This window comes from Podarcis cretensis (genome assembly GCF_951804945.1).
Source record: "Podarcis cretensis genome assembly, chromosome: 4".
Taxonomy (NCBI): Eukaryota; Metazoa; Chordata; class Lepidosauria; order Squamata; family Lacertidae; genus Podarcis; species Podarcis cretensis.
In genome coordinates, this window is record NC_137173.1 from 94,479,844 (window position 1) to 94,506,517 (window position 26,674).

At 45.1% G+C, this 26,674-nt stretch overlaps 1 protein-coding gene across 2 annotated transcripts in view; it reads left to right on the top strand.

The window, feature by feature from the left end:
- The first annotated feature begins 1,747 nt into the window (after window positions 1-1,747).
- The window catches only part of GPC6 (glypican 6), an 802,940-nt gene continuing 778,013 nt past the window's right edge, over window positions 1,748-26,674 (top strand). For both annotated transcript variants that reach the window (XM_079972771.1, XM_079972772.1), the window contains exon 1: window positions 1,748-1,935. In XM_079972771.1, the coding sequence (XP_079828897.1) occupies window positions 1,773-1,935 (163 nt within the window). In that variant the 5' untranslated portion in view covers window positions 1,748-1,772. The remainder of the gene's footprint in view (window positions 1,936-26,674) is intronic.

Here is a 26,674-nt window from a genome sequence, read left to right on the forward strand (position 1 = left end):
TCATATAGTCCTCCTTCAGGTACTGTAGATGGATTTGGTAAAACAGTCACCCATAGCCTCACATCTGGCAGTCAGTTATAAGGTGTCAGGGGCAGACTTTGGTAGTCTTTGGTAGTAAGGCATCCTGTGCAGGAGAACTGCCTCCACTGCCCCAAATCTGGCACTGAAGGTGATCAACTGACTGGGGTGGAGGGAATCCAGTTGTGCCTGCTCCTGTTCCTTTTGTTATGGAGCGGTATAACTCAGTGGTGGAGTAAATGCTTTGTATGCTGAAAGTCCAGGTTCAGTCCCTGGCATTTTTAGGTAGGGCTGGAATAGACCTCTGCAACACAGTTCTCAGTTAGATGGAGCAAAGCTTTTGCTTAGTTTAAGACAGCTTCTCAGAAGCTTTTCACTGTACTGTATGATGCCTGGCCAGTGCCTGCACACCCAGGCATTGTTAAGGACAGAGAAGATGGGACTGATGAAAAGCAAAGTTGGTCACCCTCTTGATCGCTGTCCCTGATGTCACCACATTTCCTAGGGCACTGCAAGGAAGGAGAGCCTGAGCTGCTACAGACGTTGCTGCACTCCAGCTCCCACCCCCACTAACCATTGGTCATGCTGGTCAATGGGAACAAAATCAGCAGGACCACAGCCACCGCCCCCCCCCAAATCCGTGTATCACTAGAGATAAGCAGGGTACGATTCCCCTGCTTAATGTCAACATATCTCCTGCTGAGTGGGATGGGGGCCCCACTTACAAGGGTACCCTTGTTCTTAACTTGGGGAGGGGATGCTAAGGGACCCCCCATCCTTTTCGCGCGTGAGGCCCCCCCCGTTTCCTAATGAATAAAGTGGGGGGTGCTCTGAGCGAAAACGTGCGTTGTGGGGTTCCTCTCCTCTGGAGAGAACGGGGCGTTCTTTTCACTTGGGAGCGGGCAGCGTTGGTCGGCGGCCGTGGGGGGGGGACACGACTCGGAGTCCATTCCGGGTTTTCCTTCGCGCTCCTCCTCACCGGCAAGCCGCCGCTGCAATGTGGAGCACGTTCCTCGGCCGCTCGCTCGCCTGCCCCGCGTGCGCTCCTGCCGGCTCCCTGCTAGGCTGCCGCGGCCGCCTGTTCTGCCAGGAGGCGGTTGCTGCTGCTGCTGCTGCTGCTGCTGCTGTTCTGGGCAGGCTGCGCGGCGCAGCGGCTCTCCTTTCCTGGATGTCCGCCTCTCAGCAGCGCCAGCAGCGCAGCGCGCAACAGCCAAGCCAAGCCAGGCTCTCCTCCTACCCGTGCGTAAAGCCAAGCCAGCGGCTGCTTCGCCATCTCCAGCCTCCGCGCCGCACCTCCGGGCTTTCCGCGCTCCCGGGCGCCGAGGATCAGCGCGCCCCACCACCAGCGGCGTTGAGCCGGGCCGGACTTTAACGGGACCCGCCGAGGAAGGAAGAAGGGAGGAGGAGAAGGAGGCGGAGAGACGAGAGAAGGGGCGGGCGGCTGCCGCCTTGCCTCGCCTGCCTCGGGTGCGCCCTCCTCCTTCGCCTTCCCAGCCGGCTTCGCAAAGTTTGGCCGCGACGGGAGGGGGGCTCCCGGTTGCTCTTTCCCCCGCGGGGGTGCGCTCTGTCGAGGCGCGCACGGCTGCGCAGGACTCGGGGCTCTGGTAGAAGGCTCTTCCGTGGGATTTATCTTTCCAAGTGGATTTGGCGAGGGGCTCTCTTTTTGGGGGTTGGAGGGGGGAGGCGGGGGTGAAAGAAGAGGGGTGTCTCTTTTCTTTCTTTTTGGTCTGTTCTTACCCCCTTTTTTGGGCATCATGGTTCCTTGGATCGGGGCGCTGCTCGGGGCGCTGCTGGGGCTGCTGCTGTCGCTGCGCGCCGGAGCGGCGGACGCGAAAGCGCGGAGCTGCGGCGAGGTGAGGGAGGCGTACAAAGCCAAAGGATTCAGTCTGCTCAACATCCCCTATCAGGAAATCGCAGGTAAGCACCTGGGCAAGGTGAAATCTCGGCACTCGCGTAGCCATGGGGCTGCCTTCGTTCCTCTCTCCCCCCCCTCCCCAACCACCCCCGGTGAAACGCTCGCTTTGCCTAGATATCTCCCTCTCGCTCCCTCTCCCTTCTGCTTTCGCCTCCCAGGGAAAGAGAGCAGTGCCTTTTCCACTCTGCTGCTGCTTAGGCGATGAATTGCCTCATTGTGCAGTGAATAGAGAATCCGTTTTAGATTTCCAAGAGACCAACAGGGGGAAGAACGAGTTGGGGAAGGGGGGCGCGCGCAGAGAAGAGACGGAGATATTTGGCAAGATGTTCACTTTTTTCGCCTGGGGGAAGATGTGACAAGAACAGAGGGAAGGCTGCCCTCCCCCCTCTTTGCAAGTTCTAAGTTGCCTTCAAGGAATTGCACAGTGGAACGCAAGTTTCTAGTCCCTTTTAGATGGTGTGAGTGAGGCTGCCTGTTGCCTCTTTCAATAAAAGAGCGGGCCTTCGTGCTTGTGGCACAGCAGTCTGCCACAAACTACAGAACCTGCACAGAGAAGGACCCCAACTTGTGTCTCTTATTTGTGTGTGCATGGGGGGGGGGGTGCCCCCTTTTTTTTTGCACCTGGCTGGCTTTATTAAGGGGTCGTGACAGTTGTCCTTTGCCAGTAGGGTGTGCTCTGCCTCGCTCAAGAGTCTGCTTACCCCTTTCCAGTGCAGCACCTGTAAAAGCGTTGCTTCACCTGGGGAAAAAAAGGGAAATAAAACAACTGTAGACTTCAAACTATCTGGGGGAAATGAAAAGATTAGGGGTGTGAGTTACCATGAAGATCTCCTGAAGGTTCTGAGTTGCTAAGGATGATTAGTTATCCCTTCCCCTTAGCACAGTAATGGTATGTCAGGTTTTCTCTCAAGCCTATTTCTCTGCTCCTTGCTGTCGTCTTATCACTGCTGTATCTTCAGAACTCAGTGTGCAAAGAATGAATCGGTGATTAAGAAAAGAAAGGGGGAGGAAGGACCTGTGGTGGGTGTGAGCAAAGGACTGAAAGAAGAAGGAACAGCTGCTGCAGCCTACCTGAGTGAAACTTGCTGCTTGTCAGTTTCCAACACTGAATTAAACCATCTGCAGTTTCCAGGACTGAATTAAGTCGTCCGCATAGAGGGTACCATAGACTCAAAGATATCACGTTTGTTCCCTTCTTAGGCTTGTTCCCTTCTTAGGCTTAAGTGATGCAATTAATATTGATAGTTGGCCATTTGCGGGGGTGCATTCATACATCTTCAGAGCAGCACAGCCGGCCGGTTTCTAAAACATGCCGATTAACCTCTAGGATTAAAGTGAATCTGGGGCCTGCATGGTTGCCAACTAGGTTAGCTGTTTCGGTTTGAGGTGACCCTGGTAGAGTTGTCTGCCAATGGGCCATTTTATTTCCCCATTGGCTTTCTGTGCATGTATTTCTGGGGCCAAGTTAGATGGGATGTTACCGGCTTGATTGCAATTAACATGCAGGTTTTTAAAAAGAGGAATTAAATAGCAGCTGTAGGGGGCCTGAACAGTGTTAGGACCACACACACACACGTGTGTGTGTGTGTGTGTGTGTGTGTGTGTAGCCTTCACTTCCAATGTAGGTAGCAGCATCTCAGAAGTGATGTATGATTTGGCAGGACTACAGAAGGGGACAAAGGGCTAAACTTCGCCTTCTATTTACTGTAGTCTTGGCATTAAGATACTCAGGACTGCCCCAAGCCATGGACGTTTTATTTTTTTAATGAAATATGTCTCTCAATTACATCCATGTGATTAACGTTACATCTGGCTTGGCTCTAAAGCTCTGTTTTAACATTAGACGTCCATAACGAGATTTTACATTTGATACATTTATTGAAATGGGTGCATGGTTATGAATGGTGTTTGCCAGAAAAGTCACAAGTGCACACACCACTTATTTGCACTCCTTATTCATTTATTAGAAAATGGATAGTCTTGTTCTTAGATTAGGGGTGATTCACGTGGCTCGTTCCAGCCTATGGAAGCTGCACTTTTGCAAAGTTCCACAATGTCCACAGCCCCAGCTTTGTGAGCGACTGCAACTGTGTGCTGCTCTGCACTTTAGGGCTCAGTATGTGGTACTGGTTTCGATGCCGTTGGCTCAGGCTATGGCAAAGGGACTAAAAAATTGGCTAAGGTTAAATGAAAACCATAGCTTCCAAGAGCCAAAAGAGATGGGGGAAGATGCCCTTAGAAAGTCATCTGGTTCCCGGAATCTACTGATGGTTGTTGCCAGGGGAAACCCTTGAAATGGGTTGTTTTGAGTGTGGCAATGGGGGCAATCTGAGTCCCTTTGCTCTGCCAGCATTTTTCCTTGCTCCCCCCTACCTAATGTTCTGGCCAGTGCAAACTGTGAGCCTGCTGCTTCATCATTCTCTACCACTGCTAGGGTGACCCCTAATTTATTCTTGTCTCTTGATTATCATTACATTGTGGTTGCTTCCATATGCTGTTGGACTAGGATGTCCATCATTGCTGGTCATTGGTAATGCAAGCTGGGGCTACTGGGTGTTCACGATCCCTGACCTACAGCCTTCCATGTATTTAGGATGGAACATGTGGTTATATATAGTGCTGGTCTTCTTAACAGGACATGGATCATCTGTTGTCATATATAACTGAACAATCCACCCAAACTAAGGTTACCAGTTTTTTTCCAATGAATCCGAGGACACTTATTGTTTGCTATCTACATGTGAATGCTGAGAAAGCTGTATATTTGGGGACTGTCCCCTGGAAACAGGGACATCTGGTAACCTTCACCCAAACCACATCTAGCCATCACTTAGAGCACCATGGAAGTAATCAGAGGGCCAATGCAACCACATCACTCTTGGACTTTGCATCTCTTTTTAATCTGTCTTCTTTAAAGTGGAGGCAGATTTGTACCGCTTGTGGTCTGGGAACAGGCATAAACTAGAACAGTGTTTGTGTTGCATTGATGTTACTGATAGGACCATGGCTTTTTTCTGTGGGTACTCAAGGCTACACAGTACCATCACCCCCCACCCCACCCCACAAAATGCTTCAAGTGCGACACTTACTGTAGCAACTTCATGATGAGTACGGGCACATTAACAAAAAAACTGGGTAGGACCATGAATTTGGAGTACTTGCTTGCCCCTCCCCCCCCCAATACCCCAACAACGCAAACCAGAATGCCCTTTGCTTTAGCCAAATTGGGATTCTGAAAGCCAGGCAGGAAAGTGAGCAATAGAAGTGAAGTGTTGTGCTTCAAGTAATTTTCAAAGGCCTCACTGTGCCGTTTCTAAACTTCCCCTCAAGTTGCTAATCAATTACACAAGAGCTCTCTTCTGACTGAGACCAAAAGCCTCTGGGTTCTTCAGTCAAGTTTTTCCTGGACTGACTGTTATTTCATTTTAGGTCAGTAATGGATGGCTTCTGCTTTACTCTGGCTCCTCTCTCTCTCTCTCTCTCTCTCTCTCTCTCTCTCTTATAAAAAAGACCAGATATCACATTTTGAATAGTTTGGGTTTATCTTACCATTTGCTTGCTGGAATGTTTTGATTTGCGCATCCTCCTTTCCATTTTTTTAGATAGCTCCCAAAGCAAAGCTTGAACGAGCTGCATTAATTAGTGTTCAAGTATTTGCAAAAGTAGCGGAAATAAGTGCTGGGGAACCTAATAATCAGCTTCTGGTTTAAATAGCGACATCAATCACTGTTAAATCCAATATTAATCTTCAACTTTGTCTTAAGACTTCAACACCATCCCCTCCCCTTTGATGTGTACGGAATACAAAATTGCAACCAGATCCAGGTGGATGCTTTTTTTCTCTTTTTTGACTAAGAGTCTCTTGACTTTTTAGTGCTGTTGAATGCAAAAGGTATAAAAGGGTAAATGGCCCCTGGACAGTTAAGTCCAGTCACAGGAGACTGTGGGGTGTGGGCTCATCTCACTTCAGTAACAAGTTGATACAATTTAATGGAGACGTTTGGCTTGGTTGTCAATATATTTGAGGGAGAGGTAGACTTTCCTTGGAGAGGGCTGCATTGTTATAAGGGAATGTAATTGGCAGTGTACTCTTTTGTGCGTAATGCTGAGTGCCTCAATTAAAGAAAAAGCTGGTTTGGGAAAGACATGCCGGCATTAAATGTTGTGATGTTTCTTTTGTCACTGTTATGAACAGACTGCCAACAACCTGAAGAGTTGGGTCTCTTGGTCTGTTTTTATTGTTGGCCCCCGTATGCAAAATATACAAACAGTTCAGTAGTTAGTTCGGTTTTTCTTTTTTTCTAAAAGAAATCTGCAGTTGTGCATCAGATTTCATAGTGTATTGATGAAGAGCTTGTCCATACTTTTGCTTATCCCCCACTCCTTGAAAAGCCCACTCTTTAGTGCTAAATTGGAGCAAACTGAGTGCTAAAGAGAGGTTTTCCCCGGTGGGAAAGCAGTGGAGCAACAGGACATGCGGATGAGCCTTCAGATTCAATATCAACAAATAGAGACAGTGTGTCGTAGTGGTTAGTCAACCTGGGAGGTCATTGTTCCAGTTCTCACTTGGCACTCAGTCACTCTCAGCCTAACCTGCACCACAGGGTTGTTCTGAGGAGCAGAGCTATATATACCACCATAAGCTCATTGGAGGAAAGGTGGAAGGCAAAGGCGAGAAATAAATAGTCCAGCTTTTATTACATTCTTAATAATAATAATAATAATAATAATAATAATTTATTATTTGTACCCTGCCCATCTGGCTGGGCTTCCCCAGCCACTCTGGGTGGCTTCCAAAAAAAATATTAAAATACTCTAATACATCAATCATTAAAAGCTTCCCTAAAGAAGGCTGCCTTCAGATGTCTTCTAAAAGTCTGGTAGTTGTTGTTCTCTTTGACATCTGGTGGGTGGTACATTCTTACCTTTTTTAATAGAAAAAAGGCTGCATTGGACTTTTTTGGGTCTACTGTAAACATATTAGCTGATATGTTTGATAACAGGGTGTAAAAAGGCAATGTGAAGAATACTGTGTTGGTCAAAATAAGTACATTAAGTATCCTTGGATCAAAATTCTAGGGATATCGTCGATTGACAGTGCAAGGCTGAAATAAGGATATTTAGATTCAGTCTATATGGCAGCTTCAGAGTACCAATACATCTGAACTGAAGCACCAGTTCAGATGCTTCATAAACATTTTTATTAAGTCACTTTTGTATCAAACTGAATGTTTTGTTTAGAATGAAGACTTGCCTTCTTCTTAACTTTTTATATCCAGAAGCTCAAGTTATATATATATTTTATGTTGGATTATAAAACAATGCAGTGTGACTACTCGAGTGGTGGCGTCTCTGAGTTTGTAATGCTTTCTTCTTGTTCTCATGATCTTTTTCAGAAGCCACAGCAAACATGTGACTCCAAGCATAATACTCTGACGTTCTTATTATACTTGTGCTAAATTGCTAAGTGTAACAATTTTTATGTGCCAGCTAGCAAATTTTGAAACAGAACACATACATCTAAATCTGTTTGGGGATTTGCATACATGGAGAATGTGCAGTGTTGCAAATTCCTTTTTAGAGCACTGGATGTAGAGGCAGAATTCCCATTATATGGGGGCCAGTGGCTGGTCTCGCACAAAACCCTGTGAAAAGAGCTTTCTTCTTCATCATCTTTTGGCCTGCGAGGCTGATGGATCAGAGATGGCTGGAAACTGCTTTTAAAAGGCTGCTGCTTGTGAGTAATGTTGGAAGCAGTTCTTCAATGCATCAACAGCCCGCAGAACAGAAATGAATCGAATAGTACCTATAATAATTGTATTGCATAAATTGGGACCTCTTTGAAGGCTGTGAAGCCCATACACAGTTCTGCAACAAGATATTTTACATCGTTTTAAGCAAATCTTCTACAGGAATTACTGAGTGGCCTGAAAACTGGAGCTATTTGTGGGAGGGTGTGATTTCATATGACAGTAAAAGGGCAAGAATCTTGCTATTAGAAGGCAGTATGTTAGATCAAGATGGAAGGAGGGGACAGGTAATATCCCCAGGATAAAACACAGTGCATACAGGTTTATCGTGGTCACTTAGACATTGCCTAAAAAGAGGGGGAAAGGGGTACCTAATAGGACATATATTTGCATGTGTTACACTATATGCTTATGAAATAATTGCTATAATGTAAATACAGTGCATATTTTCTTAGTGGAGAAGACTGTGACCAGATGACATGTCTGCTTGCTTCTGTCCAAGTGTTGTTGATGGGCAACTTCAAGACCCCATCTCTTCCTTCTTAGGGTTCTTTACCAGTAGGTAAAGGACCCCTGGATGGTTAAGTCCAGTCAAATTCGACTTTGGGGTGCGGTGCTAATCTCTGCTTTCAGCCTGAGGGAGCTGGCGTTTGCCTACAGAAAGCTTTACAGGTCATGTGACCAGCATGACTAAACTGCTGCTGGTGCAACAGAACACCATGACAGAAGCCAGAGTGCATGGAAATGGACTGGAGAGCCCTTGAAGTTGAGGACTGTCCTCTATAAAGCAAGCTGCCCTAAACCAGAGACCTTCATACAATGTACATGTTCTCCCATGGAGATACTGTCCCTTCCCACATATGGTGGCATCTCCAGGGCTGGAAAGGTCTTTGCCTGAAGCCTGAATAGCTGGTGGCCATTAGCATAGACTCTGCTGAGCTATCTAGATGAATGGTCTGAGTCATTTCAAGGCAGCATCCTATACTAAGTTTTGGTGGAACTTATTACTGGAATGTCAGAGGTTCCATTAAAACCATGTTGTTGTTGTTTAGTCGTTTAGTCGTGTCCGACTCTTCGTGACCCCATGGACCAGAGAACGCCAGGCACTCCTGTCCTCCACTGCCCCCCGCAGCTTGGTCAGACTCGTGCTGGTAACCTCGAAAACACTATCCAGCCATCTCGTCCTCTGTCGCCCCCTTCTCCTTGTGCCCTCCATCTTTCCCAACATCAGGGTCTTCTCCAGGGAGTCTTCTCTTCTCATGAGGTGGCCAAAGTACTGGAGCCTCAGCTTCACAATCTGTCCTTCCAGTGAGCACCCAGGGCTGATTTCCTTCAGAATGGAGAGGTTTGATCTTCTTGCAGTCCATGGGACTCTCAAGAGTCTCCTCCAGCACCATAATTCAAAAGCATCAATTCTTCGGCGATCAGCCTTCTTTATGGTCCAGCTCTCACTTCCATACATCACTACTGGGAAAACCATAGCTTTAACTATGCGGACCTTTGTTGGCAAGGTGATGTCTCTACTTCTCAAGATGCTGTCTAGGCCTGTCACTGCCCTTCTCCCAAGAAGCAGGCGTCTTTTAATTTCGTGGCTGCTGTCACCATCTGCAGTGATCTCCATTAAAACCATAGATGCCTATAAAGAAGATAATCCTTCAGATTATAATCAGCTTCAACTGTTACGGCAAATATGCTGGCCTTTTTTTTTTTTAATGCCTCCACTATAACATCTGGAAAGGAAGTTGTGTAGACAGGATACAAACAGCTCCAGCGGCAAAGTGTGGGTTGCCAGTGCCCAGGGCCATGTGGAGGGTGGTAGTTGGAGGGAGGAAAATGGGCAGAGTATGTATGCATATTCAACTGCCTAAGGGCATCCACATCACCCAGGAGATCACAGCCACAGAGATAAGAAAATAAGAGTTGTTCCGGTTGTCTGGAGAGGTCACTTCCTGGTTCACGTGGAGAAGCCATTTTCCATTTCCTAACCATTTTGCATCCGGGGCAACCTTCCCTGTGGCCCCACACTCGCTCTGCAACTGCACAGCTCTTTCCCACATTGAGAGCTTTGGCCTTACCAACATCTTTCTTTTGTGAATAAACTTAACTTCAAGCATTTTCTTTAAATACACAGTTGTACTCAGAAGCAGTTAAATGGAATGTCAAGCATTTCAGTTCACCTTGGTCTTGTAGAATGAATTCCTCAAACCTGCATTAAATAGTAAAAAGAAGCAACTGACTAGTATTTCATAGAATCATAGAATCATAGAGTTGGAAGAGATCACAAGGGCCATCGAGTCCAACCCCCTGCCAAGCAGGAAACACCATCAGAGCACTCCTGACATATGGTTGTCAAGCCTCTGCTTAAAGACCTCCAAAGAAGGAGACTCCACCACACTCCTTGGCAGCAAATTCCACTGTCGAACAGGTCTTACTGTCAGGAAGTTCTTCCTAATGTTTAGGTGGAATCTTCTTTCTTGTAGTTTGGATCCATTGCTCCGTGTCCGCTTCTCTGGAGCAGCAGAAAACAACCTTTCTCCCTCCTCTATGTGACATCCTTTTATATATTTGAACATGGCTATCATATCACCCCTTAACCTCCTCCTCTCCAGGCTAAACATGCCCAGCTCCCTTAGCCGTTCCTCATAAGGCATCGTTTCCAGGTCTTTGACCATTTTGGTTGCCCTCCTCTGGACACGTTCCAGTTTGTCAGTGTCCTTCTTGAACTGTGATGCCCAGAACTGGACACAGTACTCCAGGTGAGGTCTGACCAGAGCAGAATACAGTGGCACTATTACTTCCCTTGATCTAGATGCAATACTCCTATTGATGCAGCCCAGTGCTCCACATTCTGACTGAAGGACTTACAAATTCATCTGTCATTGTTTTGTCCTTGCAATAAGAGAGTGAGAATGTGAGAAACAGAGGTTGCATATGCCCCATACATTTAAAGCACATGCTCCCCCAAAGAATCATGAGAACTGCAGTTTACTCCCTCCAGAGCTACAGTTCCCAGGCCCCATAACATACTACAGTTCCCTTGATTCTTTGGGGAAAGTAATGTGCTTTAAATGTGTGCTGTGTATTCAGCCAGAGAATTGTCTATGGGCATCACTGAACTTCATCTTGTAATTACTGTAAGTTCGTTTCCTGTAAAAAGGGGAAAAAACATTTTCATAGAAAGCTTTAAATTTGTAAGTTGAAATTGAGTTCTTCAAAGAGAGAGTTTAAATGGAAACAGTACAGTACTTATGATGTTATAAAGTGAGTCCTATTTCAATTTTAAATGGGAACCTTACAGGTGGGATGCAGGTGGCGCTGTGGTCTAAAACACTGAGCCTCTTGGGCTTGTGGTTCGAATCCCTGTGACAGAGTGTACTCCCATTGCTCCGTCCTAGCTCCTGCCAACCTAGCAGTTTGAAAGCATACCAGTTCAAGTAGATAAATAGGTGCTGCTCTGGCAAGAAGGTAAATTGCGCTCTGGTTTCTGTCACAGTGTTCTGTTGTGCCAGAAGTGGTTTAGTCTTGCTGGCCACATGACCCAGAAAGCTGTCTGTGGAGAAATGCCAGCTCCTTTGGCCTGAGAGCGAGATGAGTGCTGCAACCCCATAGTCGCCTTTGACTGGACTTAACCATCCAGGCGTTCTTTACCTTTCTTAGATCCATACACAAGCTAGTCACCCTTTCCTTAGCAGTGACAGCCCCAACCAGTGATGCTTTTTTCAGTGTATTGTATTGCAGCTATATATTTTTCCCCATCTAATGCAAAGGGAAGGTTTGTGAAAGCTGCAGGTATTCTGTGCATTAGCTAAGTGCTAATGTACTAAAACCATTTCTTCAGCTGCTTTGCTCCTTTTTTCTTCCCAGGGTACCTTGTAGCGTTCCAGAGACTTGGTGATGTTCAAACACCACAGAGGTCAAGCAGTGTGTTAAAAGCTCGGGTCACTCTTTTTATCTGTCTGCAATAAAGAATATATTAATTTCATTTATATTACCACTTGGCTCTCATAAAAGGTCAGTTTCGGTCCAATTACTTGCAAATGGCAAGTCTTATAACAAGTGATCAACAGTAAAAGCTTTTTCTGGGCAATTTGTTTTTAAAATTACTACCTGCTGTTCTCTTGAATGACTCCGTGGACCCAGAAGGATCAGTAGTTGCTTGACTTGGGGTGGTGTGTGTGTGTGTGTATGTGTGTGTGTGTTTGTGTGTAACACAGGGCAGAACACGATGCATGCTAATATTGCTTTCTGCTTAGCAAATGAAGGATTCATGTAATTACATTAAGGCTTTCGGTTGAAATGTTAAGCAGAATTGTGTTAAAGGATCAGAGTTCATATTTCCACAGCATAGTGAAATTACATTTTCATTCAAATATTAGACTTCGTGAGTTCCACCATTTTAATCATTAGGGATGATCCTATAAGACTCAAGGGGTCTTGGAACAAGGACCCAAAAGCTATAGGCTGCAATCCTTTGGATGTCTACTCATAAGGAAGTGCCAGTGGGAGCAGGGGGGATTGGGAAAGAGAGTTTTTATGTAAGCAGAGGCCCCATGTATCATTGTAATGGATTGCTCTGAAGTTATTTCTGCAGCAGGTAGAGTCATTTTTAGCCCCCAAATTCCCCTTAGACCCGTCCCGTATAATGCCTGACTTGTCATTTATTTTGCCTGACCAAAGGTGGCAACCCTTCTGCAGCTCTTTGAGCCAGCTGATGTTTCTGAGGCCCTTTTGAAGGCAGCCCCACTGAGAACACATTACAGTAATCCAAATGGGACTAATTAATTAAGGTGTCTGTCACTGTGCCCAAATTGGACATCTCAAGGAACGATGAGTGCTAAGTCACCAAGTAGCATCATTCTGGGGGGTGGGGTGTGGTGGGAATGTCAGCCTGGAGTTACCCAATTGGCAAAATGTCTCATTATTTATTATTATTGTTATTGTTTGTTTATTAAATTTGTATCCCACCCTTCTCCCAAAAGAGCCCAGGCAGGCAGCTTAGCCATTTTGGTTCTGGTGACCACTATTGTGCATGGTAATTCTCAGCTAGATTTCTGCAGTTTCATATCTTAGAAAAACTTGGAGCAGAGTTTCTACTCACTTCATATAAATCGCTGTTCATCAGGTGGCCACGGTGGCTGTTATCTAGCTAAAAGAGCCGCTTCTAATGGAATCTGATGCCTGCATTCACTTGGTTCAGAGGAAAAACCTTTACTGTCTGTTTGACATTAAAATATCAAAGCATCTGGCTAGGTGAAGTATTTTAAGAAATGGACCAGTGAGCATGCAAAGACGATAACGGTTATCATTTGTGCAACCACATCTCTTTCACAAGGCTGTTGCTATAAGGATGTCTGCTGCAAAGGATCAAACTATTGAACTTCAGAGAAGTGGGGAAGGAGGGACTGAGAAAATTTATCTTTCATTTTAAGCTTTGCAACATAGTCTGTATCATGTGGGGCCAGCGCATATGTCCCTTTCAAGTGCTTCTCGCAATGTTCCTTGGTAAATAATAACCATTTTTAAAGCTAGAAATTGGTGAAAGAGTTGCCAGTGAGCTTCCTTGGCATAATTCCCTGATCTCTACATTACTGATGTATGTTAATGAAACACTGCAATCTGGATATGCTCAAAGGCAGTGGTTATCAAAGAGATGATGGCAAGTGTTGCGGGAAGATTCAAGGACAATCAAAGAAACATTTAAACTTTTCAGTATAGTGTAATATCAAAACAATTCTTTTTGGATAAGGTAAAAGGGTAAAAGACCCCTGGACCAGTTGTTGCTGGACTAAAAACCCAGTCAGCCCCAACCAGCATGGCCAGTGGTCCGGGATGATGGGAGATGTAAAAAATAAAGGATCCCTGGATGGTTAAGCCCAGTCAAAGGTGACTATGGGGTTGTGGCGCTCATCTCGCTTTCAGTCCGAGGGAGCCAGAGTTTGTCCACAGACTGCTTTCCGAGTCGTGTAGCCAGCATGACTAAACCGCTTCTGGTGCAACAGAACACCGTGATGGCAGTACCTATTTATCTACTTGCACTGGCATGCTTTCGAACTGCTAGGTTGGCAGGAGCTGGGACAGAGCTACGGGAGCTCACCCCCTTGCACAGATTCGAACCGCCAACCTTCTGATCGGCAAGCCCAAGAGGCTCAGTGGTTTAGACCACAGCGCCACCCACGTTGTGACAGCTCTTTTTGGATACGCATCCAGAGGAAGTAGCTACACACCTCTTCAAGAAAATTGGCTGTTCTTCTACACTTCTCCACGAAATATGACAAATTCTGACAAATATGAAAGATCAGAAAAGAGAAAGGCTTCTTTTTGTGTTGATGTACGGATGAGAGTTGATTTGTCTCAACTTAGACATGATATACATGAGATTAGCTGGCAAAAGGAAGCTCACACCTCATTCAGTTTGTACTTGAAGTACATATCTAAGAGGTTTGGTCATAGTTATATTTTGGGAATGATTTGTGTTCTTATGAAGCTGCTTTGTTTTAATATTACTGATAAGTGTTAGAAAGTAGCCAGGCGTCAGGCACAGTTTGCTCCTGTCCATCAACAACTTGTGATCAAGTGAAGATGCCTGGGTGTCAGGCTGGCGTCTGACATCACCATCTGGAGGCGCATGCCTGGGGATCCTTGGATCTTGACCATTTTCACACATCCTGTAGATTTCTGTCTGTTACCTTTTATCTGCACAATCAAAACAAATTTCATGAACCAAAAAGTCGCATTGGAAAATATGACTTTAGAGTCTTTTGGCCCCCAAATGGCAGCTAGATATTTTGTTTTAGTGACTGTAACCCTGGTTTAAGGAGCCATTTGGCACCTAGCCTATATATCTGAGTTTCTACTGCTGCTTTCTGGCTGTCCCATGATCATATTATAAAATAGTTGTGTTCTATGTTATAAACCAAGCACTGCTAGGAATTGTTTCTTTTTTGTTTTCCAACGTCTTTCTCATCACTAAGCAGCTCAATGGCACAAGCAAATTTTTGTTCTGAAACTGTGGCTGCTCTAAAGGCTTGTTCAGATGACCTGTTGATGGAGCGTTCCTCCTATTTACCTTGGACGCAGCTTATGCATAAGTTAGACCATGTCTAACACTCGTTCTGAATTGTTTGTATGTGACTGCACCAAAAAAAGGTAAAGGTAAAGGACCCCTGACAGTTAAGTCCAGTCGCGGACGACTCTGGGGTTGTGGCGCTCATCTCGCTTTACTGGCCGAGGGAGCCGGTGTTTGTCTGCAGACAGTTTTTCCAGGTCTTGTGGCCAGCATGACTAAGCCACTTCTGGCAAACCAGAGCAGCGCACGGAAATGCTGTTTACCTTTCTGCCAGAGCAGTACCTATTTATCTACTAGCACTCTGACATGTTTTCGAACTGCTAGGTTGGCAGGAGCAGGGTCCGAGTAACGGGCGCTCACCCTGTTGCGGGGATTCGAACTGCCAACCTTCCGATCGGCAAGCCCTAGACTCAGTGGTTTAGACCACAGTGCCACCATTGACTAATCATCATAGATGCAAGAAAAAGGATGTGTGGAGGGGCCTGAGCTACAAGTGACTGCAGTTTTATAACTATTTGCAAAACAAATCCTACTGTCTCTAGCAGTGAACATAGCTAGTGTGGCTAGATAGCCTTATTCTCCATGAATTTGTCTAATTTTCTCTTAAAGCCATCCAAGTTAGTGGCCATCGCTGCCTCTTGCAGTTGCAAAATCCATAGTTTAACTATGTTCTCTGTGAATTTAATGCACCATATATCCTCCAGATTTGATGCAGCATATATCCTCCAGATTGGTTACGCAAAGATGAAACGTAGGGGACACATAGAAGTAAATTCAGGTGCCGTCATAAGGCAGCACACAGATTCTCACAAGCATAACAAGAATCCCACTTTCTCCTGCACCATCCCCAAATCTACTCTGGAGGGTTGGTGAAAACTCCAGAACAGATTTCAGGAGTCTGCAGGTAGGATGGAGGGGAAGAAGGTTCTTGGCCTTAGTGCTATGTTGAACACAACCCTAGGACCACAGCACTGAAATCAGCAAATTGTACCAAGGTCTGATGTTGTCATCCTAGAATTCAGGAGGAAATGGAGGCATAGCTCAGTGGTAGAGCGAATCCAGAAGATCTTTGTTTTAATTGATTCTGCAATTAAATATCTCCAATGGAAAGGATTGTGGAGTGCATAGGTGGAAACTCCATAGGGCTGAAGTGTCTTAAGCCCCCCTCAAGTCTGGTTAGATGTGGCTGAGCCCCACCCCCAATCTTGAGGGTCCAGGCCTTACAGCAGTGGGCCTTGCGGTGGCGATGGCAGCCCTTGCCGGGCCTCGGAGTGCGCAGCATGGCATGTGTGTTGCATGCTTGATGCCATGCACATGTGACGCTCCCCCGATGTTGGGCAGAACTTCGTGCCTCTGTTGGAGTGTGGACACACTGAGGTCCTGGAGGGCAGCTGCCCATCAAGTAGGTGCTGAGTACAAGACAGCTTCATCAATTGATAAGGTGGACTGGTGACAGACACTAGAGAACTAGAATGTCCAGCACAGTGACAATGCATCTACAATTTTATGCGGCTCTCATAATGCACAGACACTCATGGGTCAAAGCTGGCTTGGTTAGAATCTCGGTCAGGATTAAAGTAAGCACTTATCCCAGTGGGCACGATCTGAGGTGGTTAATGTTCTACATTTGCTTCCTAAACCCTTTCTTTGTTGCTCTTTGTGGGGATTGGGGCGGGGGGGGGGAGCCCAATAAACATTAAAAGCCCAATAAAAATTAATTAAAATAACATTCTTTCCAGTTATGCTTAATCTGACTGTGAAAGCAATGTCTTCCTACTGCTAAACTAGTGAATCATCAGGAACGGCATTCTCTAACTGTTATCTCTGTTCCTGCTGTGGTCATCTATGATTTTTATCCTGGAAGAGAGAGAGGGGTGTTTTTTTTTTGGGGGGGGGTATTCCTCTTGTTCCTAAGGCATAGCAGACAATTGTCAGCAAGATCACCGGCGCAATAATGTACAATTTACTTTCACTAACACAACCTTTTACTTCGAGCAATATAAAACAATGCTTTATTGCCTTTAAGGATATTTGAATACTGTTATTTGGAAGAAAGGGCATTCTAGGCAATTACTGTAATCCTGAACACAAAAGAGGCAAATAAAACCAAGCATTTAGCTGATTCCAACCCCCCCACTTGGCATCGCTTCCTGCTGCTTGCGCCATGCATAGTTGTAATTCAGACTTTACAGAGCCAAGTCTCCTGCGAGGCTCCCCAGGAAAGTTATTAATAGTACCTGAACTGTTATTTGTTTCACAAAGCCTTTGGGGAGCGTTCTTTGTAAAACGGCTTGTAGATCCTGCTAGTGCCCAGAAGGAGGCTCTACTGCGCCAGTTGGTCCTAAAGGCAAGAGAACCTGGAGCCGGTTTTTACCCTCCTTATTGTGGAATTGATTTTCAAGGCTCGTGACAGAAGCTGTTTGCAGTCCAGGCAATGGAAGTGGCTGGGGCTCCCATGCAAACAGCAAATTGCCGTGCCGGTTTTTTCAAAGCCCTGCAAGGTCTGTTACCTGAAGATTCTAATAGCCTTTTAAGAGGGTTTCCAATTGAGCTGCAGATTCAAAGGAGATAAGGATTGCTGGTGGATGGGAATGTCTCTCCCCCCTCCTTTCTACAAAAGAAAAGAAATGTCTTTGTCTACATTGTTAATACAGTGGGTACCTTGGTTCTCAAACTTAATCTATGATGCTGTCACTAGCTTTCTCCCACGTTATGCATTTATGCAGTGAGTCAGAATTGGACTCAGGGTCCATATATATCTGCTATAGAGAGGAGAATGGCTCAGTCAATGTTCCTGGTTCTCTAATTCAAGTACTCTGAGCCTGTTAAGTAATATAGGTAAAGGTAAAGGGACCCCTGACCATTAGGTCCAGTTGCGGACGACTCCGGGGTTGCGACGCTCATCTCGCTTTATTGGCCGAGGGAGCCGGTATACAGCTTCCGGGTCATGGGGCCGGCATGACTAAGCCGCTTCTGGTGAACCAGAGCAGTGCATGGAAACGCCGTTTACCTTCCCGCCAGAGCGGTACCTATTTATCTACTTGCACTTTTTGGTGTGCTTTCGAACTGCTAGGTTGGCAGGAGCAGGGACCGAGCAACGGGAGCTCACCCTGTCGCGGGGATTCAAACTGCACCACCCATATCCGTTAAGTAATATAGACCAGGAGCTAATCCAACAATAGAAGATGATTTTATTCTTTTTTGTAGATACATTTTTGTTAGTTTTCGATTACATTCCAATAATAGCCTCATTATAATAATGCCAATTTGTGATACAATTATGAAAACCAATTGTTCAAATACCAAATTATATAATTTAATTAAAGTGCCGCCCCCCGTGTGCTAGATTTGATGGCTTTCTGATGTTCTTTATTTCTGCGTTCCAAAATCAACCAACAGCTAAAGGAAGCATCCTAAGCATAGATACAGTGGTACCTCGGGTTACATACGCTTCAGGTTACAGACGCTTCAGGTTACAGACTCCACTAACCCAGAAATAGTACCTCGGGCTTCGAACTTTGCTTCGGGATGAGAACAGAAATTGTGCTGCGGCGGCGTGGCGGCAGCAGGAGGCCCCATTAGCTAAAGTGGTGCTTCAGGTTAAGAACAGTTTGAGGTTAAGAACAGACCTCCAGAACGAATTAAGTTCTTAACCCGAGCAACCACTGTATATGGATGGCTTGCTTGGGAGGAAAAAGTGGATGGAATGCCTAGAGGGAAGGATGCTAGAATGGAAATCAGGCAGTTAGCGATGGAGATGAGGAATACTTCACATGGGCAAATGACAGCAGCTGTGGAACATTTGAAGTTGCTTCATACTGAGTAAGACCATTGGTCTGTCTGGTTCAATTTTGCCTACACTGACTGGCAGCTGCTCTCTGTTTGGAGATGGCAGGGATTGAACTCGGAACCTACTGTATGTAAGTCAGATCCTCTAAAACTGAGCTGCGGCCATTTCCCAATGGAAGGAAAGCCAAGGCACATGGAAGCAAAGGAGCTGAGCTCTAGAGAGAAAGGGGAGAGCAAGGCTTCAGGAGGGTCATAAGGAGCAGAAGAAGAGAGGCTCTCATACCATCCAATATTTCTCTGATGAAAATAGGGATGTCCTATTCAATAACTGCTGCTACTACTACTACTACTACTACTACTACTATTTATACCCTCACACCGGGGCAGCTTCCAACATATATAAAAACATAATAAAACTTTAAACATTTAAAAACTTCCCTATACAGAGCTGCTTTCAGATGGCTCAGGGGTTGGATAACTCCATACCCTCCAACATTTCTCCGATAAAATAGGGATGTCCTAAAGGAAAAGCATGACATTCTAGGATCATATCAGAAACTGGGAAGGCTTCTGTGAGTCTGAGACTTTCCCTGGAAAACAGGGATGCTTCGAGGGTCTTTGCCCTCTGCTTTTAGTTTTTGGAGGGATAAAGAACGGACGTTAGATTTCACATTTTGATTTAAAACAACCTGCTAGAATGTTGAACCGCAGCTCTCTAGAGGGGTGTGCAAATTTTCTGGGTTTGTGCTCTCCATTTTAAGTCCCAGTGGTGCTGTATTCCCCACAGACATGCCCTTCTTTCAGAGCTGAGGCTTATGTCGACAACATTTTTTGCTGCTGCTTCTGTTTTTACAGCACAAAAGCCCCGTTAACTTTCGACAATTCACTACGAGTTCATCATGGTTAAACGTGTTGTGCTATAGAAAAAGATATACTATGAATCTCTGGGTTCTTAAATAAAAAAACCCACCATATATTTTTAAAAGGGTATCTGTTCTGCGTCCCACTGAGATTCCTCCCATAATTGATGGGTCCTTTGTGGTGGCATCTTTGTACCCAGTTAATTAGCAACGTAGAGTTTGAGTTAGCTTTTTTACATCCGCTCCAGCTGGATGCATTAAATCATTGTCTAAAACACAGTCCACCTAGGGCAGAGAAACCATCCCTGCATTTTCAGGCCAAGCCACAAATTCTTTAATGCTTTGCAAGCTGAAATCTGGTGGCAGAAAGATGTTTTAAAAGAATGAATCCAGGCCATTGATCAACTGGGAGCCTTTTTTCCCACTGCGTGTGGCTTCAGGTTTCATTTCTGCCTCTCTGATTTGCTCACAAATGGGCAGTCTGCTTTTTGTTCTCTTGGGAGTCCAGTGACATGGTGGGAACAGATATGACCGAAAACAGCAACACCAAAAATTTCAAAAGATTTGAAGCAATGGTGAATAAATGAAGTGAAAGCTGGGCAACTGTCAGTATGTAGTCCATATTAATTTATGAGCCATGTTTCTGGTGTCATTGTCAAGTCACTCCTAGGAAAAGAAGCATGGCATCATATAGAACAAGCTAACTCCAGTTAGTGGGTGTGGAAGTGATGGGGGATTGCATGAAAGTCTGTTGCCAGATACCATCGAAATAACTTGGAAGTGCTGCAAACAGGTCCACCCAACTGTAACAAAGTTGTAGCATATTAGGAATGTAGGAAGGTGTCTTATATGGAGTCAGACCTTTGATCCATCTAGCTCAATATTGAATACACTGGCTGGCAGTGGCTGTCCAGGATTTTGAACAAGGGGCATTCCTTGCCCTCCCTGGCAATGCCAGGCATGCTCTATCAATGAGCCCATGGTGCTTCATAACTCAGCCTTTCTTATCCACTGGATACTTATAAACTGCCCTGTGGGCTCCACTGGAAAAGTACCATATTTTTTGCTCTATAAGACACACTTTTCCCCTCCTAAAAAGTAAGGGGAAATGTGTGTGCATCTTATGGAGCGAATGCAGGCTGCGCGGCTATCCCTGAAGCCAGGAGAGCAAGAGGGATCAGTGCGCACTGATCCCTCTTGCTCTCCTGGCTTCAGGGATAGCTGCGCGAAGCCTCTTCAGGGCAATGGGAGGAACGCTCCCCCTGCCTTGAAGAGGCTTGGCACAGCTATCCCAGAAGCCAGAACAGCAAGAGGGATCGCTGCTTTTGCTGCGCAGCGATCCCTCTTGCTGTTCTGTCTTTGCTTTGCTGGAGAGGCGCTGCACAGCTTTACCTCTCTGCGCAGTGCCCCTTCAGTGAAGTGGGAAGAGAAATGGAGCACCTTCCATTTCTCCTCCCACTTTGCTGGAGAAGCGCTGCGCAGAGAGGGAGAGAATATATTTTTCTTGTTCTCCTCCTCTAAAATTAGGTGCGTCTTATGGTCGGGTGCGTCTTATAGAGCAAAAAATACGGTACATCTATTCATTTCTTACCTTTATAGTCCATCTTGCCCCCAAGGAGCTCAGGGCAGTGGCGTAGAATGGGTTCCCAGAGCCCGGGGCCACATGGAGAGGGGTGGGGTGGGGAGGGAAACCGATGGAGTATGCATACACATTCCACTGCCTAAAAGCGTCCGCATTACCCGGGCGATTGCAGCTGCAGAGGTAAGAAAAGAAGAGTTGTCCATTATCAGGAGAGCATGGAGGATCCATTTTCAGTGGAGCCCAATGATGGAAGCTCACAGCTGTGTAGAGGCAGCACTGGGTGTTGAAATTTTGTGCTTCTAACAACTTTGCTCCAGGGATAACCGCCCCTGTGCCTTCCCATGCTACACTGCAGGGTCAAGGTGGCTTGCACTGTCCATCTCCTCCCCCTCATTTTATTATCAGAAGAGCTCTGTGAAAGAAAGAAATGAATAGAAACAGCTCTGTGAGGTGGGCTGGACTGTGACACAGCGATGGGCCCAAGATCACCCAAGTGATCTTCCAGGTCGTAGCCCAAAACTCAAACCACTATGCCATACTGACTCGCATCGAAATGATGATTCAGTCCAGGATTGAACCATTGAGCTTCCATGCATGAAGGAAACACCTCAGATCAATAGAATTGCATAAACAATATACAGTGGTACCTTGGGTTACAAACACTTTGGGTTACAGATTCTGCTAACCGGAAGTAGTACATCAGGTTAAGAACTTTACCTCAGTATGAGAACAGAAATCACACGGCGGCGGCGGCAGTGGGAGGCCCCATTAGCTAAAGTAGTACCTCAGGTTTAAGAATGGTTTCAGGTTAAGAACGGACCTCCGGAACGAATTAAGTTCGTAACCAGAGGTACCACTGTACTAAAATGGTTCCCTTGAGTAGCCATTTTTAAGCAATGGGACTTAGTCTTTGTCACATTGATTTCAGTATGACTGAGGGAATGGTCATATGCAAAAGTTGCACCAGATCCAAGCCTTTTTCAGCGGCTGAGTTCTGTTCTGTTTATACCTGGCAGAGGGAAAGCAATACTAAAGGAAAAAAACACACTTATATATACATTTTAAGGCATATACATTTTCCCCAATGTAATGTGGTTTTGTGCACATTTTGTGTGCATGTGTGGAGAACCTTCAAGGTGAAGTCTGGGGGGTTGTTTGTTCTTATTTGTATGTTTTAGAATCATGAGATCATAAGCATAGCGTTGAAAGGGACCCTGAGGATCATCTAGTCCCAACCCCTTGCAATGCAGGAATATGCAGCTCTCCCTTATGGGAATCAAACCTGCAACCTTGGCGTTATCAGCATCGCACTCTCTGCTCTAAATGCAGAAAGAGATTCTTTCTGACTGCATATGCCAGACCTACCGTATTTTTCGCTCTATAAGACGCACCAGACCACAAGACGCACCTAGTTTTTGGAGGAGGAAAACAAGAAAAAAAATATTCTGAATCTCAGAAGCCAGAACAGCAAGAGGGATCGCTGCGCAGTGAAAGCAGCGATCCCTCTCTCTGTTCTGGCTTCTGGGATAGCTGCACAGCCTGCATTCACTCCATAAGATGCACACACATTTCCCCTTACTTTTTAGGAGGGAAAAAGTGAGTCCTATAGAGCAAAAAACACGGTACTTCTTTTTCCTTTTTTTAAAAAAAGCTGTATAATCACAAATGTTTGTTTTGATATTGATTTTGTAATCCTGGTTTGCCTGTTCAGCCACTACTGCATCTATTGTGCAAGACAATATAAGTATTCTAATAAAGAGCCAAGAAACATGAAAATGGGGCTGAATCAATATAGTGGCTAAACCACAAGTGCTGTCATAGGGCAGGGAAACAAAAATAGCTGTGGACGGAGGCTTAGAAATGTGATACAGACTATAGGCAGCCAAAATGCATTTATCAAGGGTGTTTTAAACACTTTCAGCATATACGAAGGAGCAAGTTAACACGCTCAAATTATCTCTCTTAGCAGGACTTGTCTTTTCGGAGTTCTTGTCCCAGCTAAAACAAAATGTCCCTATTTCCCCCCTTGTGAGAGATATGTTCAGGATGCCTTTCAAATGCATTGCTGGTGCCCTCACATTTACACGGTTCTCTGTTTATGTTGCTAGCTTCCTTCTTCCAGGTTTTTGGAAGTTAAATCTCCGAGTGAGGGGCATCTATGTCTTGGCCTTACTCTGTTTGAGTGTATGTCTGGATAAATGCGGACACGAAACCCAGAATACTAGCTCCCTTCTATTCCTTCCCATCAAAACCTATAGCAAACAAAGTGTTGCCAAATTTTTCTTGTTATTGTATAATAAATGCAACACGATCCATTGTAAAACTAAATATTCTATTTAAGCCTCAATTTTTTATTTTTTGAAATATTTTTATTTTATTTTACAAGTATAGAGTTATATCAATACAAAATACATATCCATATTTGGAGATCTCTCCAAATCTCTAAACTTCCCATCTTCCCCTCCATGGGTCCTATTTTAAACCTTTTCAACTGTGTATTATTTCATCATCCAAATTTTATGTCTCCCCATTTTATCCGTAATATCTTATGCATTACAAGCATTATTGCAATCCTGCTAATGTTTTCATCTGCTCACAGTGGTCTCTCAAGTAAATTATAAATTTTCCCCATTCTTTATTGAAGTTTTGGTTTTCTTGGTCCCTGAGCTTTCTGGTTAGTTTTGTCATTTCAGCATAGTCCAACAGCTTAGTTTGTCATTTTTCTCTGGTTGGGACTTTGTCTTCTTTCCATCTCTAGGCTAGTAGCATCCATGAGGCTGTCGTTGCATACCTAAAATGTCTTCTGCTCCTTTGGAATACCAGCACCTACAATTCCTAATAAAGAAAGCTTCTTTTTAAAATAAAAGTTATAAAGGCTTTTTTAAAAAAAAGAAAGAAAAAAGAACAACATCTGTTGATGCTTGCTGGGTTAACAGGAATGTAACAATTCACCTGCGAAATATTTGGAAGTTGTGGAGATTAGCATCCTAAGAGTTTGTTGCTGTTCTTTTTGCTGCCACTTTTCTGTTCGCAACACAGGGGATCTTTGCTGCCACTTTAAGTTTGGCAGCTGAGCCATCAGTTTGTATCCTCTGCAATAGGAGTAGGAAACCTTTTCAGCCTAGCAGGTCAGATCATCACCTACCCCATGGAACACTTTGGCAGGACTGCTCACCTGTCAATCACCTGATGCCTTTATGACATCAGGCTGTAAGTTCAAAGGGGCTTGCTGTCAGCACTGATTGGTTGACAGCGAACCACTTTCAAAGGGCACTGTCAGCACCAATCAGCTGGTTGATGGTGACAGCATGGCTTCAAAAAGGCTCGCTATCGGTGCTGATCAATGCTGTCATGGAGCCACTCAAACTACACCCTCAAACATGCTCTGCAGACCAGAAAACATGTCTGCAAAGGGGGGAAATGTCCATATTTGGGCATGGCCTGAATTGAAACCATGCCTGTAAATAGACAAAGTTGGGATTACTGACAGCACTAATAGTGAGTCCTACTTGCCAAGGAACAGTTGAAAGCATTTTAAGCTCCCCATTGTTTCTTTGCAACACATATGAACCTAGAAAACTGGAAAGCACCGAGGCAGAGGGAAATGGGGGCAGCCAGCACCAATGAAATGAAATGAAATAATTAGTGGCTTTGGCAAACTTCTGCAAAGTAGATATCTTTGTGGGTGGGGGACAGGAAAAAGTAATTTTCTGAGAGGAATGCCTTCTGAGAAATTTGAACTCAGCTCTACTCTCTGTTATAAAACTCACTGCTTGAGCAGTCACAAACACTCAGCCCCATGTTATGTACTGAAGTTCTCACCCTGGGCCAGCAGGGGGATACTGTAGATAGTTTTCACTCAGGTCCACATATGCAAATAAGGGATTGAAAGTGATGTTCAGTGATTGGATAGTTACAGAAAGTTGTTACAGTTGTGTTGTAGTGGATCTCTATATAAGCAGGCTGGCTGAACCCTTCAGTTCAGTTCTGTTCTGGCCTGTGAATAAACAAGAGCTGTTTGAAGAATCACTGTGTCGTCTGATATGTTCACCCACAACTTAACACCTCATGTTCCCCACAGGGTAATTGAGAAGTTAACCCAGCCAGAGGATGTTGCATGGCACCTGAGCTTTTAGGGAGAAAAGATGGTTTATAAATAAAGCAAATAAAAATTTGTTCATTCGGAAGCTGGTTCTGTGCCGTTGAGAAACATTGAGTCATGTCACGAGTTGGATTGTCCTTATATACAGATAGCAATAAGAAGAGGGGAAGGGTTCAAAGCAGCCCTCTGCTTTCAAACAACATGAGGATGGAGTGATGGGGTGTGTAGGTTAGTCTTGCAGTGTGCCACAGTTTTGACCCTTTCTGCGGCTGCTCACAGGCCCACCATTGTTGGAGTCCCTCCTCACATCCTTCTTTCCCACAGACCAACACACAAATGGTGGTGAAGTTTCTCTGTTGCAGTGGAATAACACTTGGTACAGAAAAGGCAACTTGTAATATCCTTTGCACTTAGGTTGGAGGCTTCTCCAGTTATTACTGGGAATTAAGAAGCTGTCCACCTAAATTAAATAAACTCAAGAAACTTCTAATGGAAAAACCTTATGGAGGACCAGACATTGAGAATGAGGGAAGTTCGGCCAACTCAGAGTGCACAACAGAAGAGTTATTAGGTCCAAGAAAGTGAGGAAGAATAATGTATCAACTGGAGGTTCCAAAAACATGCCAAATTGAAGGATGTTGGAGGATTCTCGACTTTGATTATGAGATGAAACTCTTGGATCATGTGACACAATTGATATATACTGAGTTCTGGTCATTCAGCAAGGTTCCTTTAAGCCTCTGTCTTCAAGAACTCAGACCTTAAGAACTCACGTTCTTGTGAGTTATGGAAAGGAATACACTGTTGAAGATAAGACTTACTTTGAAATGAATGAAGAGAAGATATGCAGAGCAACAACACAAAAGCTCTTGCAGTCAAATTCAGTCTCTCAGAATGTCAAGAAGTATGGCAGCAGAGTGTCCCTGACAGAATGGTGACTAAGGCAAAGGTAAAGGGCTCCTGGATGGTTAAGTCTAGTCAAAGGCAACTATGGGGTTGTGGTGCTCATCTCACTTTCATGCCGAGGGAGCCGGTGTTTGTCCACAGAGAGCTTTCTGGGTCATGTGGCCAGCATGACTAAACTGCTTCTGGCACAGTGGGACACTGTGACAGAAACCAGAGCTCATGGAAATGCTATTTACCTTTCTGCCGCAGCGGTACCTATTTATCTACTTGCACTGGCGTGCTTTTGAACTGCTAGGTTGGCAGGAGCTGGGATAGAGCAACAGGAGCTAACTCCGTCACGGGGATTCAAACAACCGACCTCAGTGGTTTCAACCACAGCACCACCCAACTAGGCTGGGCTAGCTCCTGTGGCCATGCTTCATGCATCTAAATCTTTAAGGGGAAAGTCTTGTGAACCATCTTAACGTAATTATCAGTGTAGGATACTTGATATCTCTTGGGTGACCTTGGTAATACTGGCTGGCTTCTTTCAAAGTAGCATGTGTGTGTGTCAGAGGGCAGGGACGCAGTCTTCCTTTACAAGTCATAACGGAGTCAGAGAAGCAGAGCAGAGTGGACACATGGAATCTTCCACTAGTACAGTCTGATTAGCCTGTGTATTTGAAGAGCTCCTGAGGTTTACAAAG